Below are 13,933 nucleotides of genomic sequence, written 5' to 3'. Positions count from 1 at the left end.
GAGTACAGGGCCCGGCGAGCACAGGGGTCTGTTGAGGGAAAAGGCGCCTTGTTCTTGCTCGGCAGGTCTCTTGGCGCCACATCTACGTGAACACCTTCTGCCTTGGTGGAACCTGCTGTGGGGCTGGAGCCGGTGTTGCTCCCCGCTGCCAGCGTGGAGGGAGCCCCAGGTGTGTCCTGGCCGGGTGTGGTGCTGGGGGCCCCTCTCCCTGTCCTGGGCACCCCGGCTGCCCGCGGCCGGCTGGCTGTGGGCCAGGAACCGTCAGCAACGCTTTGTGAAAGCCTCTGCTGGGTCTAGCCTACAGAAGTAAGTTGAGGCTTTCCAAGGGTGTCTTCTAAATCTTTGTCAAAGAAAGATGGGTGATCTCTTACCTGCTCGGCATCGCTCGCTAACTTCTAGCTTTCAGTGTAACTGCAAAATAATTATATTCCATGTGCCCAAAGCTTTTATGTAAGCATCTGAGGCTTTGACATAAGCTGTACTTAGAGCATATGTTTCTCCTGAGCTTTGACCTACTGAAATGAGGAAAAACACTCCCCCTGCTCAACAGGTAGTTTCATGGCCTTGCAGGCCTCACCCTTGTTTCCTCAGGCCTGTGACACTAAAGCTTTTAGGCTGTTCTAGCCCCTAACTGTGGTAGCTTCATTCTGCTGCACCGTTTTACGTCATGGTTAAGTGTTTGAGATGGAGGTCACTTACGGCGACATTTTAGGGATTTGGGAATGAGCAGTTCCAGTGACTTCTTATTTGTAGATACTGAGATCTCTCCCCAAAAAAGAAGAGACTCTCTTCCCATGGATATATCGTGTTTTCTGTATTTGATTATAAAACTATGGCTGTCTTCAACATTCAAGGCCAATGGATTAACATGGTATGATGCAGGATTGCAAAGGAATGGTGCCACCTGGGCCTTCCCATGCGCTGCCAGGGAGAACTGCAAAGGCAGTCCTGTGATGGTCCAAGCTAGGAGAGGGGCTTTTAGGAAGGATGGGAGTTATGGTTCAGTTTGCAGAAGCCCGGTGAACAATATATATGCTATTCATTCCCTTTTTATCTAAGAGCTTCCATTAGTTTTGTTACAAATGTCATTCAGCAACAACTTTGCTATTTGTTGCTTTCTTTTTCTGTTAATTTTTCTGTCAGTTTATATTTACATAATCTAGTTTAAAATTGCAATTACGGTATAATTGCACACATATGTAGTTCGACACCTTTGTAAGGGTATCCTATTATACAACTGTTTAGCTAAGAATTTTTGAATCTAACAAATAGGAGCTATCCTTTAAATAATTAAAAAAGCATGTATACTATTGGACTCTATTCATCCTCTCAGGGTCGTATTAGTCACAGAACGCAAATGCCTAATACATACTGAACTGCAGACTTTTTTTCTTTGTAAAAGAGCAAATATACAACTTTGATTTCTCTAGTGCATTAAACTGCCGCAAGTGTTGTGGGTAAGTCTGGTCAGGGTTCAAGTTTCTGCCAGTTCTGGAAGAATAATTAGCAAGTCTCTTAAGAGCTCTGAAAGCACTGATACTGTTAACAAGAGGTCCAGGCTAGGTACGGCCCTCCTTTAAGAAGGGCTAGCGATGGGTGAATAAATAGTAATTTGTTAACTTAGACTGAAATTTGTGCATATGTTCCATGTTATCTTGTTTGATGCTGCAGCTAGGCCTATTTTTGAGATTATGGTATTTCAAAGACTAATAATATTTGCTTATTTCTTTTTGGTGAAATTCAATATATAGGAATGTAGATAGCAGGAATAGAGAATTGCAGTTCGTCATAATTTAGAGGATGGATAAAAATATTCCATTTAGGTAAAAATCAGATATGCTACATAAAGTTCTTTAACTTTAGAAATGCTAACTCAATCAGAGATTTTTTTCCTGATAAAAGTGGGTAACAAACAGAAGTGTTAATTGCTTGTCTACACCAATATGATGTCTCAAAAGTAGAATTGGAGTGGAGCCTAAAACTTCAGTCTGCTAGTGATCTTTGCTGTGCAGTAAATAAAATCTACTGCCACGATGAAGGTACACTTTCAGTATGGACCTGCAGAAAATGTTATGAAAATGGTTTGGGTTTGTATTTGCAGTAGGATATTTCAATAGAAAAAAGAATCAGTAAACACTTATTTGCTTGATAGATGTGAGGCTGGCTTCTCCCTCTTATTTGCTCAAGTTGGTATTACTTAACAGGGTTTATAATCATCCATAAGCTATGCATGGTTTGGCATAGCTCATTGTATTGATTGTTTTACTCATTCCATATGTTGTTTGAGCATCGCACTGAAATTGCAGCTAAAGAGGGAGTGAAGAGTCCATTTGGGTGAGGGAAAATAAACAATAATCCTTTAGACCACACAGGATTAATTGCTTATTCCCCAGAAAGAGCAGGCTACAACTGGAACTACTGGAAAGTTTAGAACTGAACTTAAATAGCTTAAATGATCTTTTATAATTGATGTCTGATGTGTTATGATGCATCAGTATGAGGAACCTCAACCTTAACATGATTTTTGTGACTTTTGAATAGTTAACACATTCGAGGGGGAGGGTAAAATGATTTTGTTGCAAAGCATGAGTCATCTTTCTCCTTTGTCCATGCCACCAGATGGAACATAAGTTGTTTGACCATTCTGCCCATCTCATGTTATAGATGCTTCGAGTATAATTTAATATTTCACTAGCCAGTTAACCAGAAAAAACAATACCTGTGACTAACAGTCTGAACTGTTATTCCCCAGGTTTAATCAACTCATTTTACCAACGTTTCTTTTGCCCCCCTGTTTGAGGTCTCGTATTTGGCACAGACGTCATGCGATACCCGAGGTGGGAGCTGGAGACTTGAGAGCTGTTTTCCTAGACTAAATGTTTGAGGTTACAGGACGTGGCCTAGTTTCACATAAGCTTTCAAATTTCAGTGGGACATGCTGAATCCTGAAACTGTCAAATAGTGTATTATTTTTGGAGAGAGAGAGAGTACGTGTGCGTGAGTGTGTGAATGACCTTTACATTTTTACCCTATCCCAAAAGTCTGACTTCCTGCCCTTTCTCCCATGAGTCCATAAACTTTAGTAATTAAAGTGAACACTTTTTAAGGAAGAAACTCAGTATAGGAGAGAAAACTGGGAAGGGGAATGGTCTGTTAATGGGGAAACAATGAGAACAGCTAGATGTTATAAACTGATTGCTTCATGAGGGCTATAGAAAAATCTGGAGAAGTTGTGATTCTTTCATTGTGCCATGTTCCCCTCTCCATCCTAGTAATATCAAGAGCGGGGCTGAGGGGGGGGTGGGGGTGGTGGTGGTGTGTGTGTTCTGTTTTGTTTCCTGCAAAAGAAACTGATTTTTCCTACTCATCATCAAAGCAATAGGAGTGATGAATCTTAATGAATGGCATCTCTTAATTTCCAAATTTGTCATTAATTTTAAAGCTTTGTAAGCTAACAGAATGGACCTCTCTAAACATTGAATAAAAGTGATTATATCTGTATTTATCAAATTTCTCTTCCTTCATATTGGTGATGTAAGTGTATTCATTTCACAGGTACCTTGTGCACCCTGATCTTAAAAAGAGCTGTGCCTTAAAGTGCTGTGTTCCAAAACCAGATCCACAGACTCCAGAATCCTGGAGACAGAGGTATGTTCTCAGTGATAACAACAAAACTGTAGGCATTGTAGCGAATTTATGTGTGGATTTTTTTTTTCTTTCCACTACACAAGGACAACTGCCTTTCCTACCTAGAGAGTTGCAAGTCTTTGCTGTGTCTAAAGGAAGAAAATTAAGAACAAACCCATATTTCTACCTGATACCTGTCCTTCTTGTAGGCCATTTATGAGTATAGGGTTATAAAAGAAATGTCACCATTTTTATGTGAGCAGTGGAATTAAATCCATTTTCCTATAGTTTTTTATTTTCCTTATATCTCCTTATAAAAAAAAATCTTTTTTTTTTGTCCCATAAGTTCTATCCAGTATCCCTCTAGTTATTGTCTGAGCAAAATGCAGTTCTTTGTTTTGTTGGTAAATTGGCAGTCCAAGCAAAACGAGTCACACCTGAGCTCCTGCTGCAGCTCTTGCACTGTGTGGGCCATTGCAATGGGCATCTCCTTTACTTCGTTGTTGGTTTTCACAAGAGAGAAGCTTTTAGACCTCTATACTTTGACAAATCTTGTTGAAAATGGCAGGTATTTTAGATGTTTTGGGAGGACTGCTGGATAATGCAATTCTGGATTCAGAATGCAGATCTGGAATCCAACCTTTTTCTTCTGAACTCATCTAATAATTAATGCTAAAAAATTAAATGGTAGGTAACACAATACAGTGATATCTGTGTGGATTATAATTGTGTAGGGCCTTTTCTTATGGGAATAGATGTATACTTTCCCTTCCCTTTGCAAGTATGTATTGATATAACAGATTGAGACGTTTGGGGCAATGAAGTGTACATGAGCCTTATGATTTAACAGGAAACTATTCAAAGCCTGGGAACTTGGTCTGAAAAGTGACGTTATGCTTAATTTGGCTCCCGTGACAGAGCTCCCATCAAACAGAACTATTCTGCTTAAGCAGCTGATTAACTCGTTAGCTGATTAACATGGGCAGTATTCCTTGTGAGTTCATTTCTTCCCTTTAGGGAGGTAGGTGTCTCTTAAATAGCACCGAGTGCTAGGAATATCTGCTATTTTTTCTTCCCTTGTCACCGAGTCATTCATTCTGTCATCTTGACTTCTGGGTGTTTGGAAGGAGGGGTAACTGGTACCTAGCTTTAAAGCTCTGCAAACTCATATAGAAACCATTGTTATATGAAGCAACTTTATTTGTAAGAGAAAGCCTGAAGCTTGGAGTTAAAGCCTAAATCCATGATGCTGAGAACCTTAGGCGAGTCATCTTCCACTTCTGGCTCATTCATTAGTTATTAAGATATGAATACTAAGTACTATTAGCAATATATATTACTGTATAGGGAGAGCAAAAAAGCAACAGCACTGTTCTAAAAGAAAAAAATCTGTAGGATATAGTGCAAGTCTAGTCTAGTTGGACACCTATGGGAGGTCCATAACACAGTATCGCTTTCTTGGCTTGTAAACAGCTGTTGTAATTGAAATGGTACTTAGGGCTGCTTAGCAGTCACTATTGAAAATGCAGAGTGTGTGTGTTAAGCTTCACTGTGTAACGTGTTCGGCCCTGTGTGCTCCTGGGTTATCAGTAAAGCCAAGTGACTTAAACTGGTGAAGTGTGCTCCTGCCTTTAGCATCTCAGATGCTCTCAGGCCTCTCCAGTGCTCATCTACCTGTTGTTTTTGGTGGGTTGTTGGGGGTTTTTTGCTGGTTGTCAGGAGAGCTGTTAATACTCAAAATATTCTTAATTCTTTAAAGGTAAGATTTTTAGGAAGGATCCTACAAAGCATAAATATACTTTTACAGGAAGATGAATTATGCAAACCTAAAATTAGTGATTAAGCAGAAGAGCAGATGATCCAAATCTTGACCTGCTTTTTCAGGTGAATTTGCAGTGTCCTTGTGACTTTGAAATCAAATCAGCCCCATGCTTCCAGCCGCAGCAGGGCGGGGGTGCCCCAGCTGCAGAGTGGCGGTGTGCTGTGAGGGGCAGGGTGAGGGCCAAGTGCCGGCGCCCCGGGGCAGTTACAATAACCGATAACCCCTGCGCTAGGGGGCTCTCCGCAGCCTCCTGCAGTTAGAGCTGATGAGCCCCAGGCCCACACCTGGGCAGGGGCACCCGCTGTCAGGTGTGTGGCATCAACCTGCTCTAAATTGCCTCTCCTAAAACTGCTTTAATTGCCTCTCCTAGACGAGGCAGCCTTGGGGAGGAGGCCGGGCTGGTTGGCGGGGTTTTCATTCCCGCGGGCGCGGCTGCCGGCTCCGGGGATAGCGATGAGTTTGCCCAATCTCTTGCCTTTCTGGGTCACCCTTTAGCGCGCCCTCACGCCCTGGCCCCGCGCTGCCACCCGGCCCGGGGAGGGGGGACGGGCCGGGCTTTCCCGCCGCCCGGGGCTGAGGCGGCGGCGGAACGGTGGCGGCGGGGCCCGCGCTGCCGCCGGGGCGCTGTTGGGACGGACCGGTCGGGGGCAGCGCCGTGATGGCCGCCGGGCCCGCCGCGCCCCGCGCCCTCAACGTGAACGTCGGCGTCCTGGGCCACATCGACAGCGGGAAGACGGCGCTGGCGCGGGCGCTGAGCACCACCGGCTCCACCGCCGCCTTCGACCGGGCGCCGCAGAGCCGGGCGCGGGGCATCACGCTGGACCTGGGCTTCTCCTGCCTGCGCACCGCGCTGCCGCCGCGGCTGGGCCCGGGGCCCGGCGAGCTGCAGTTCACGCTGGTCGACTGCCCGGGGCACGCCTCCCTCATCCGCACCATCATCGGCGGTAAGGGCGGGGGGGGGGGCGCCGGGGGGGCCGCCCCTGCCCGCCCCGGTGGCGGAGAAACCCCCCGGGGCGGGGCCGTCCCGGTGCCTCGCAGAGCCCCGGCCCCCGGGGAGGGCCCGGCTGTTCCTGCCCGCCGGGGCCTCTCCGGGCGGGGAGCACGCAGGTCCCTCAGGGGCGCGGGCTGAGTGGCCGCCGGGCCGGGCCTGGGGAGGGGGAGGCCTGTGTGGGGTGTCCCAGCTTTTCACGGGCCTGGTGACGGCGTTACGCTTCTTCGTCATGGCCCCGCAAAATAAAATACCCCGTAGAAGAGCTGCGTGTGAACGGGAGCTCTTTGGGTGCTCTCTGGACAGACAGGCCTGCTCAGCTTTCTTACACTTACCTGGAAAAAAGGTTTTCTTCATTGTGTACAGAGACCTTGTTTGTGGTATTTCAGGGCAGTATTAACATCTATTCTCTTGCTCGTTAAAGCTGTCAGTTTGATACTCCCTGTGCTTGAGAGCCGTGGTGGACTTGCTGGGCACGCTTGTGCTGCTGGACTTTTGTCTTGGAGAGACTGGGGAGTTCTGACATGATAATCTTATGTTTAGAAATAGTTTTGTGGGTTTTAGTAACTCTGCATTTTAGTCTTGGCAGATGATATCTGAAGGTTGATCTGGTTTGTGTTAGAGCTTGTTTTAATTAGTTCACCTTGTTCTATGAGAAATAGCACAACCCCCTTCCATGTCTTGTAAACAGAGTTAAGAGGTGGTTGGTGCTTGACTAAGGATATTGCGGAGCCACAGCTGCAGGTGGTTAAAGCAGTCACAGACTGATTAAACTGCAACTACAGGGACCTGGGAAAGTTCAGTTCCTATACATTTCCTCTGCTACTTTCATGTCAACTAGGTGGTAGTTTTGTAATGCAGTAGGTTTCTTCTCAGCTAGACTGAGGTTCAGACCAAGTTACTTTTGATGATGTATGATTAACCCCGTTTTGAGCAGATGTAGTATTTGTACATGGTGTTAGCAGTAGCTGCATTGTATTGTTTGTATTTCTTTTGGATAGGATAATAAACACTTATTTCTCGATTTCACCAGCAGTAAAGTGCTCTGTACCATTAATGTGTGCTCCACAGCTGCAAGGGAGGAGCGGCTGTGTGCTCAATTCCAGAAACCTGTGGTCTTTTAGTCCTCTTTTGTACTTTACAATCAAGCTGTCATTCTTAAGTAATCGTAAGCACCTGATTATCTTCTAAAGAACAAAGTTTACTTTGGCAAATGGTAACTTTTCTTGGATGTACTGAAGAGTGACCTGTAATTAGACATTTCTTTCTGCCAGAAACAACTAATCTGAGTGAGGTAAACTTTCTCATGAAGGGGACATGGGAAAACTTGGCAAAAACATATTTTTTGATCACTTCAACACTTCTCTGCGGCGATTAATACATAGACTTCTTGTTGCTTCCTATCATCATTAGGAAGAACTTTAAAGCATTTGGTCACAGCTATCCACATTGGCTGGGTAAGTTACTCAGGTTTCCTTATTGATAGGCCACGCTGGGAGGAGAAAGATGGGGACGGTGGACTAGACAGCATGATAGAGTTTTCTTTCCAACAGAAATTATTCTTTACAAGTAGTGATTCGGACACAGAAGCATGTCAGACTCACTTCTACCAGGTTATGTATCTTAGTGAAAACATTTGATTAGCATAACTTACTGCAATACTGTGTATTAAGAAAGAGTTGTAGACAAAATGCAGTATTGTGTTAATACTTAGAATTTTCAGTTTTCTGCTTGATGGCATAGATGTATCTTGATAGTGGATGCTTTTTTTTTTTTTACTACCAAGTTTAAAAGGTGAAACCTTGATGATAAAACCTGATCTGTGCCTGTGGGACTACTTAAGTGCTTACAGTTTTGGTATGGTTTGGTGAAACTCAAACTGCAGTATAGTGTATCTTGTGTAACAGGATACATCCTTCAGTGTTTAGGTGTCAATATTTCAATATTGCCAGCTCTTCAGAAATGGGTAGCCAGGCCTCTCAGATAATGATATTTAGATTGTTTTCATCTGCTTCCTAATCTTGAGTGTTGAGGGCTGCTCACCATTCCAAGCACTTTCTTTGCAACCAAGAATGCTACTTCTTTTTTCTTTTTGATGGAATCTGATTTCTCTGTTACGACAGATTTTCTATATATAAGGTTTTTAAATAAAATGTAAGTGCAAAGGACTTTATTTTCCTGTATCTATTCTGCATCTCAGATTTCTCACACCTCTTTAAAATACTGCTCTTCTGAAGTTAAGTTCTATGATAGCTGTAGATGTGAGGTAATCTACAGAAAAAGTAGAGGCAGGAGGGGTTTGGGAAAAGGAGCTGAATGTGAGGAATTGAAGGGTGGAATGACAATAGAGGGCTCCAAAGCAGCCTTCTCATGTACATTAGTCGTGTATGCAGCTTTTGCAGTAGAAGCTACAGGTGTGAAAATGTCATTGTATGCTCTTACTATTTGAAGCTCTCTCTTCTTTTTGTTGATGATGGTGTAAACTGGTGGGCTCCCCCCTGAGTCACCCCATCTTAGGGGAACACGTCTGCTGTGGCTGGGTAGCACCAGCATTATTCAGTCAGGTCTCCCATGAGGCGATTAGCTCCAGGAGTTCCTTCTGAGGAGCTACTTAGTGGCTTCACAAGGGAAGTCAGTATTTTTTTCAATCATCTCAGCTCTTCCAGGGTGCCATTTTCATCAGTGGTGTCCAGGCTATCTTCTAATGCAATTCCATCCTCTCTCTGTCATCTTTTCTGTGCTCCTAGAGTGCTCTAAGGGTTAATTCCGTTGCTGTACAAAGCTGATAAATCTACTTACATATTAAATGATACCATTCTTTACTGTTCTTTACCATATTTCTGTATCTGGCTAATTCCTGAAGTGGAGTTTTTCATGGCTGAATTTAGTATTGTGTTTTTGTCATGCTATGCCAGGTAGTGCTTGACCTTGCAAATACTTCTCACTCACAAGATACTTGCTTAGAGACAATACCATAAGATTAAATGAATGCAGAATATTTGAGCAGGAACCAAATGGAATGGAAAATGGAAGTCGTATTTCATTCTGTGTGGCTACATTTTTCTTGCAAAGCTTGTCCTTGAAAACAGAACATATCAAATGTTAAATCAAAAGATTTTTTTTTTTTACCTACATGCTGGGAATTGGAAATGTTGCAGACAGTTCCACCCAAGATGCTTTCTTAAAGTTTGAGCTGGAAGGTGATAGTCAAGGTTGGAATGGAATAAATGATAGGCACTTGGCTTACTAGATCATGGCTTTCATTTGTATTTAAACTGTACTGGTTTATCCTTCAGTGGTGGACTCTTGTGTGTCTGATGTAGCAGGAAGGTATTACGTTGTTGTGGATGGCTGTATGGCTTGGACTGTGTCCTTTATTTCTTTTTGACTTACTCTTTTGAACAGCAAGAACAGAGCTCATTTTATTTTACAATAATTTCAAGACTTCTGTGCTCTAGCAGGATCTTGTCTAACTATCATGTATCAAGCAGCAGAACAAATACTCTATTTGTAATTGTTCGTAGTTGACTTGCTAAACAGAGAAAACAAACCTGAATAACTGAATTTTAAGGGTCAGTTCTTCAGCTTGTCACAAGCAGTAAGAAGCGCTCACATCAGCCTTACACTTGCTTTCTGCACTGAAGGAATGACTGCAAAATGCAATACTGCTATTTTATCGTTACTGCTTTCTTCTACTGCTGTGGAGATTTAAAGTGGTGTCTTGTTAAAATTTCACACTGAGCTGGGCAGTTTCTGTCACAGTCCTATGGGGGTCGTCTTAAGCTTCCGTTCTCCTGTTAAATTTCAGCGCTCTGTTCTTCCACAAAACTGATGTTAACGTCATCCAAATAAAATAAGAGTTGCTTTTACATGAGTGCCGCAGACCTGTGCATCCAGTAGGGTCTGGAATGGTTTCTCAAACAAGTTCAGCAGTAAGGGATGCCTGCTGAGAGGTTATAAGAGTTAATCTGCCAGAAGAAATTCAATCCCCATATTTCATTTTAAGACCACTTTGCGTAGCAAAGTAGTTTAACCAGTAGCAGATTTTTTTACTTGCTGATGGTTAATTTCATGCCCTACAAAGGGTCAGCACACTAATACAGGAGAACATGATTACCTCATCCTCGCTCCCCCCCACACGAAGGCACTGAAGGGATACTGCAGGGTTTGGTTTAGGTGAGCTGTTGTCAGATGCCCTTTATCTGTTTGATTTTTGAGATGGGTCCTCAAAAGAACTTCTGAAAAAGAAAGTTGTCTTTTTTTTTTTTTTCCCCCCCCCTACGAAGTTCAAAGGACAGAGTAGCCTTATAGGGTTTTAATTGGAAAGCTACTGCTTGACCCTGGTTGTCTAAACCTGGGGGGGGGGGGGGGGGGGGGCAAATTCTGACAAACTTGTAGTTTTGTAATCCTTATGCCTGTCTGAACCTTTGACCTCTTTACTTTATAACTAGAGCTTCATTGTCACCATTTGTCCCTGCAGTTCCTTTCAAAGAAAACTGCCTTGCAAGTGTCTGTTTCCACTTTGCTGCTGTGTTCTGTTAAGGAAGGGTATTAATTCATACCTGATACATTGGAGGGGCCAAGACTTTTGAACTTACACAAGATCTTGGGGAGGGGGAAATGAGCATAGCAAAAGCATGTCTTGCTGATGCAAATGAGTACAATGAAAACAGTCTTGGGAGATCAAGGGAAATGTCTTGCTACCAGCATTCAAATTCAGTCAGATGCAGATTTGTAAGATTAACATAGCACAAAAAGAAAAGTATTTTTATCACAGACTAGTTGTTTTGCTGAGTTTGTTGTAAGCTTTTAAGAGGATTTGTAAACTCAGGGTTACCTTTGCATTACTGTCATGAAAATATGCTTCCGTCAGTGTCAACTTCTGCTTGTTGACACCTTTGTGAAGATATGACAGTTCTTATTTTTTCCATTCCTGGCAAGTGAACAAGTAGAGTTTTATAGCTGTAGAGTGTATATAGAGATGACTTAAATTTTTATGTGGAGGTCTCTTGCTGTTGAGTACGCATGTTGAAGGGAACCATGTTCTTCTCTGGAGGTAAGAGTGCCTTGTGTCGCTGGGCAGATGCCATTCTGGTCAGAGAGAAGTCACGGGCGAGTCTTGAGGACTTTGGCTGCCACCTTGAAGTGGGATTATTAATGAACCTTGCTCTGGTGAAAAAAATGTTAAAAATACAGCTTATATAATGTAATTCATATTCACAAGCCTTTATGTAGTGGTTGATGTTATGGAAGTACTCCTGGGCCAGGAGGGTTCAACTAGCACTAATGTGAATGTTTGCTAAACCCTATTAAACTTGTTGGGTTCATCGTACTTGTAAATTGCTGGTGGTGTTTTGTATTGAAAATGCAAACAAATAAACTTTATTTCTGTACATGAAAACAGTTTTCTTTTGAAATTGTAACAGTGTCTTTTTAAATTCACCGTAAGTAATTTGGCTGCTGCCTGATACCTGCCTGACAACTGAAAAGAGTATTTTATTGACTTTTTAAAATGAAAGCCCCTTTTTAAATTAAGGAACTATGCATAAAGGAAAGGCGGCTGGTATAAAAATATTGCTGCTTTAAAATCCCCCCGAAGCCCCGAAGTGCAGGTTTTTCTGCCGATGTTGCAGTGCACAAGAGGGCAGTGTTTGATTACAGTGGGGGATTGTGGTGGTTAGTACTGGGGTAACAGGTCAGCCTGGATGGAGGGACCGGACACTGAATCCAAACAGTGGAGATTTGCAACACAACTGTGGCTTGCTCTTCCCACCCCTAAAGAAAATATCCTCTGTGTTTTAAGGAAGGTTAGTCTTATTTGAGCTACAGTTTGGATAGTGCTTTTTATACCTTAAACAGTAAAAACGTATGGGGTGTTATCTTACAGGAGATGCGAATGAGAGACAAAACAACTGGGTTTCACTGAAGTTGCGTGTGAGTGGTGTGACTCTGTCCTCGTAGAAAGCACTGGTTTTTGATTTTACACATATGGAAAGTTTATCTAGTTTAACCTCTAAAGCAATTGGTGATGTGGGTACCATGGAATTTAGTGCACACAATTGTTATTTCTTTCCCCATTTCCCAATGTCATTAATAACTGAGCAAAAGCAAGGAAGGGTTTGTTGTGTGAGATTGAGTAGAATGAAATTTATTTTTGTGTGTTTACCAGGGCACTTTAAAATAGTGCTCTTCATGTGGAATTTTTATCTATCGGTATCATAGCTTTAATGGTTCCAACTTTCCATTTATTATTTATTTTCTGTGCATATTAATGTGTTTTGAGTGATATGACAGTGAGATTAGTCTACTTGGCTGCTACAATTTCTCTTCTATGCCTGCTTCTGCTTTTTTCACTTGAAGCTGATTTCCCTATGGAAGTGACACAGGTTCAACAAGCTCCTAAACTATACAACAACTCTTAAGTAATGTTAGAGAGCAAAGCAGGAAGAATCTTCCTTTCCTTTTATGGACTGAAAAGTTTAAAAGGAGCAGGAGACTCATTGTTTTCTGATCTCAGAAGTTATAGTGAATAATCACATTCTCTACTTGTTAGAATCCTGTCAGAAATGTACTGTTTCCTGTGTTCAGTTAAAAAAACCTAATTGTGCATATCTTGTTCTGAAGATGTGATTTATAATTGAATTTTCAATCTTAAATGTAGACTGTAAACAGGAGTGGCTTTATTGAACCTTGTTTGAATGTTAAATTGTCTCTTGCTAATATAGGATGATTTTTCTACAAAGTTTTTGAGTGTTTGTGTGCATACTTGCTTGTATACAACAAAATCGTGCTAATTCACACTTCATTATTTGACACAAAAACTTGACAGCTTCTCAGGAAAACATAACCAAGGGCTGTAATTGTGCTGACTAAGTCTGTTTGATCGTTCTTCCTATCGATTTAAAAACAGAATTTCTTTGTTCCATCATACTGTGTGCAAGCATTCATCAAATAACCACGTGCCCTTTCATTTCACTTTTACTTCATGTTTCTCCTTGCTTGGAATTATTTTGTAGGCTGTTTGAGAGAGTGGTCAAGCTTTATTAATCCATTTTTAGATGTTTTTAAATATCAGCTAATGTAGTGAAGTCTTACAAGTACCTGCATAAAATCTAGAACAACTTACTGTAAAATATGAAGCATGTTTACAGTTAAAATCAGCCTTGTCAAAATAAATTTAAAGCACATTTTTTTGAAGTAGTATCTTTTTACTGATGGTGGATATGTTTGCTTGCTAAATATTCCAATTTAGCAATTCAGTGGTCTACTGATGAACAAACTGGCTTAATAAGGTTCCTCTGTATTTGTTCTACAGTTTGATTTAGAAGTTGTCTTCAATTAGTAGATGCTAGATATGAACTGAATGATATGTTTCTTATGTATGGGACCTACTTTTAATAGCTAGTTCAGCTTGCTGGAGCCATGAACTTGGTTCCCTTAATGCTTCTCTGTTTGTTTGTTCGTACTAGAAGTAATAAAGTATGTTCTGTTATAAA

At 42.1% G+C, this 13,933-nt stretch overlaps 1 protein-coding gene across 3 annotated transcripts in view; it reads left to right on the top strand.

The window, feature by feature from the left end:
- The first annotated feature begins 217 nt into the window (after positions 1–217).
- EEFSEC (eukaryotic elongation factor, selenocysteine-tRNA specific) overlaps positions 218–13,933 on the top strand; it is a 131,566-nt gene continuing 117,850 nt past the window's right edge. For 2 of the 3 annotated variants that reach the window (XM_074836783.1, XM_074836782.1), the window contains exon 1: positions 6,089–6,393. In XM_074836783.1, the coding sequence (XP_074692884.1) occupies positions 6,108–6,393 (286 nt within the window). In that variant the 5' untranslated portion in view covers positions 6,089–6,107. Of the gene's footprint in view, positions 307–3,555; positions 3,649–6,088; positions 6,394–13,933 lie in introns of those variants that run through there. The other variant, XM_074836784.1, reaches the window with a different exon arrangement.

This window comes from Strix aluco, chromosome 11 (assembly GCF_031877795.1).
Source record: "Strix aluco isolate bStrAlu1 chromosome 11, bStrAlu1.hap1, whole genome shotgun sequence".
NCBI lineage: Eukaryota > Metazoa > Chordata > Aves > Strigiformes > Strigidae > Strix > Strix aluco.
This window is presented reverse-complemented; position numbering and strand designations above follow the sequence as displayed.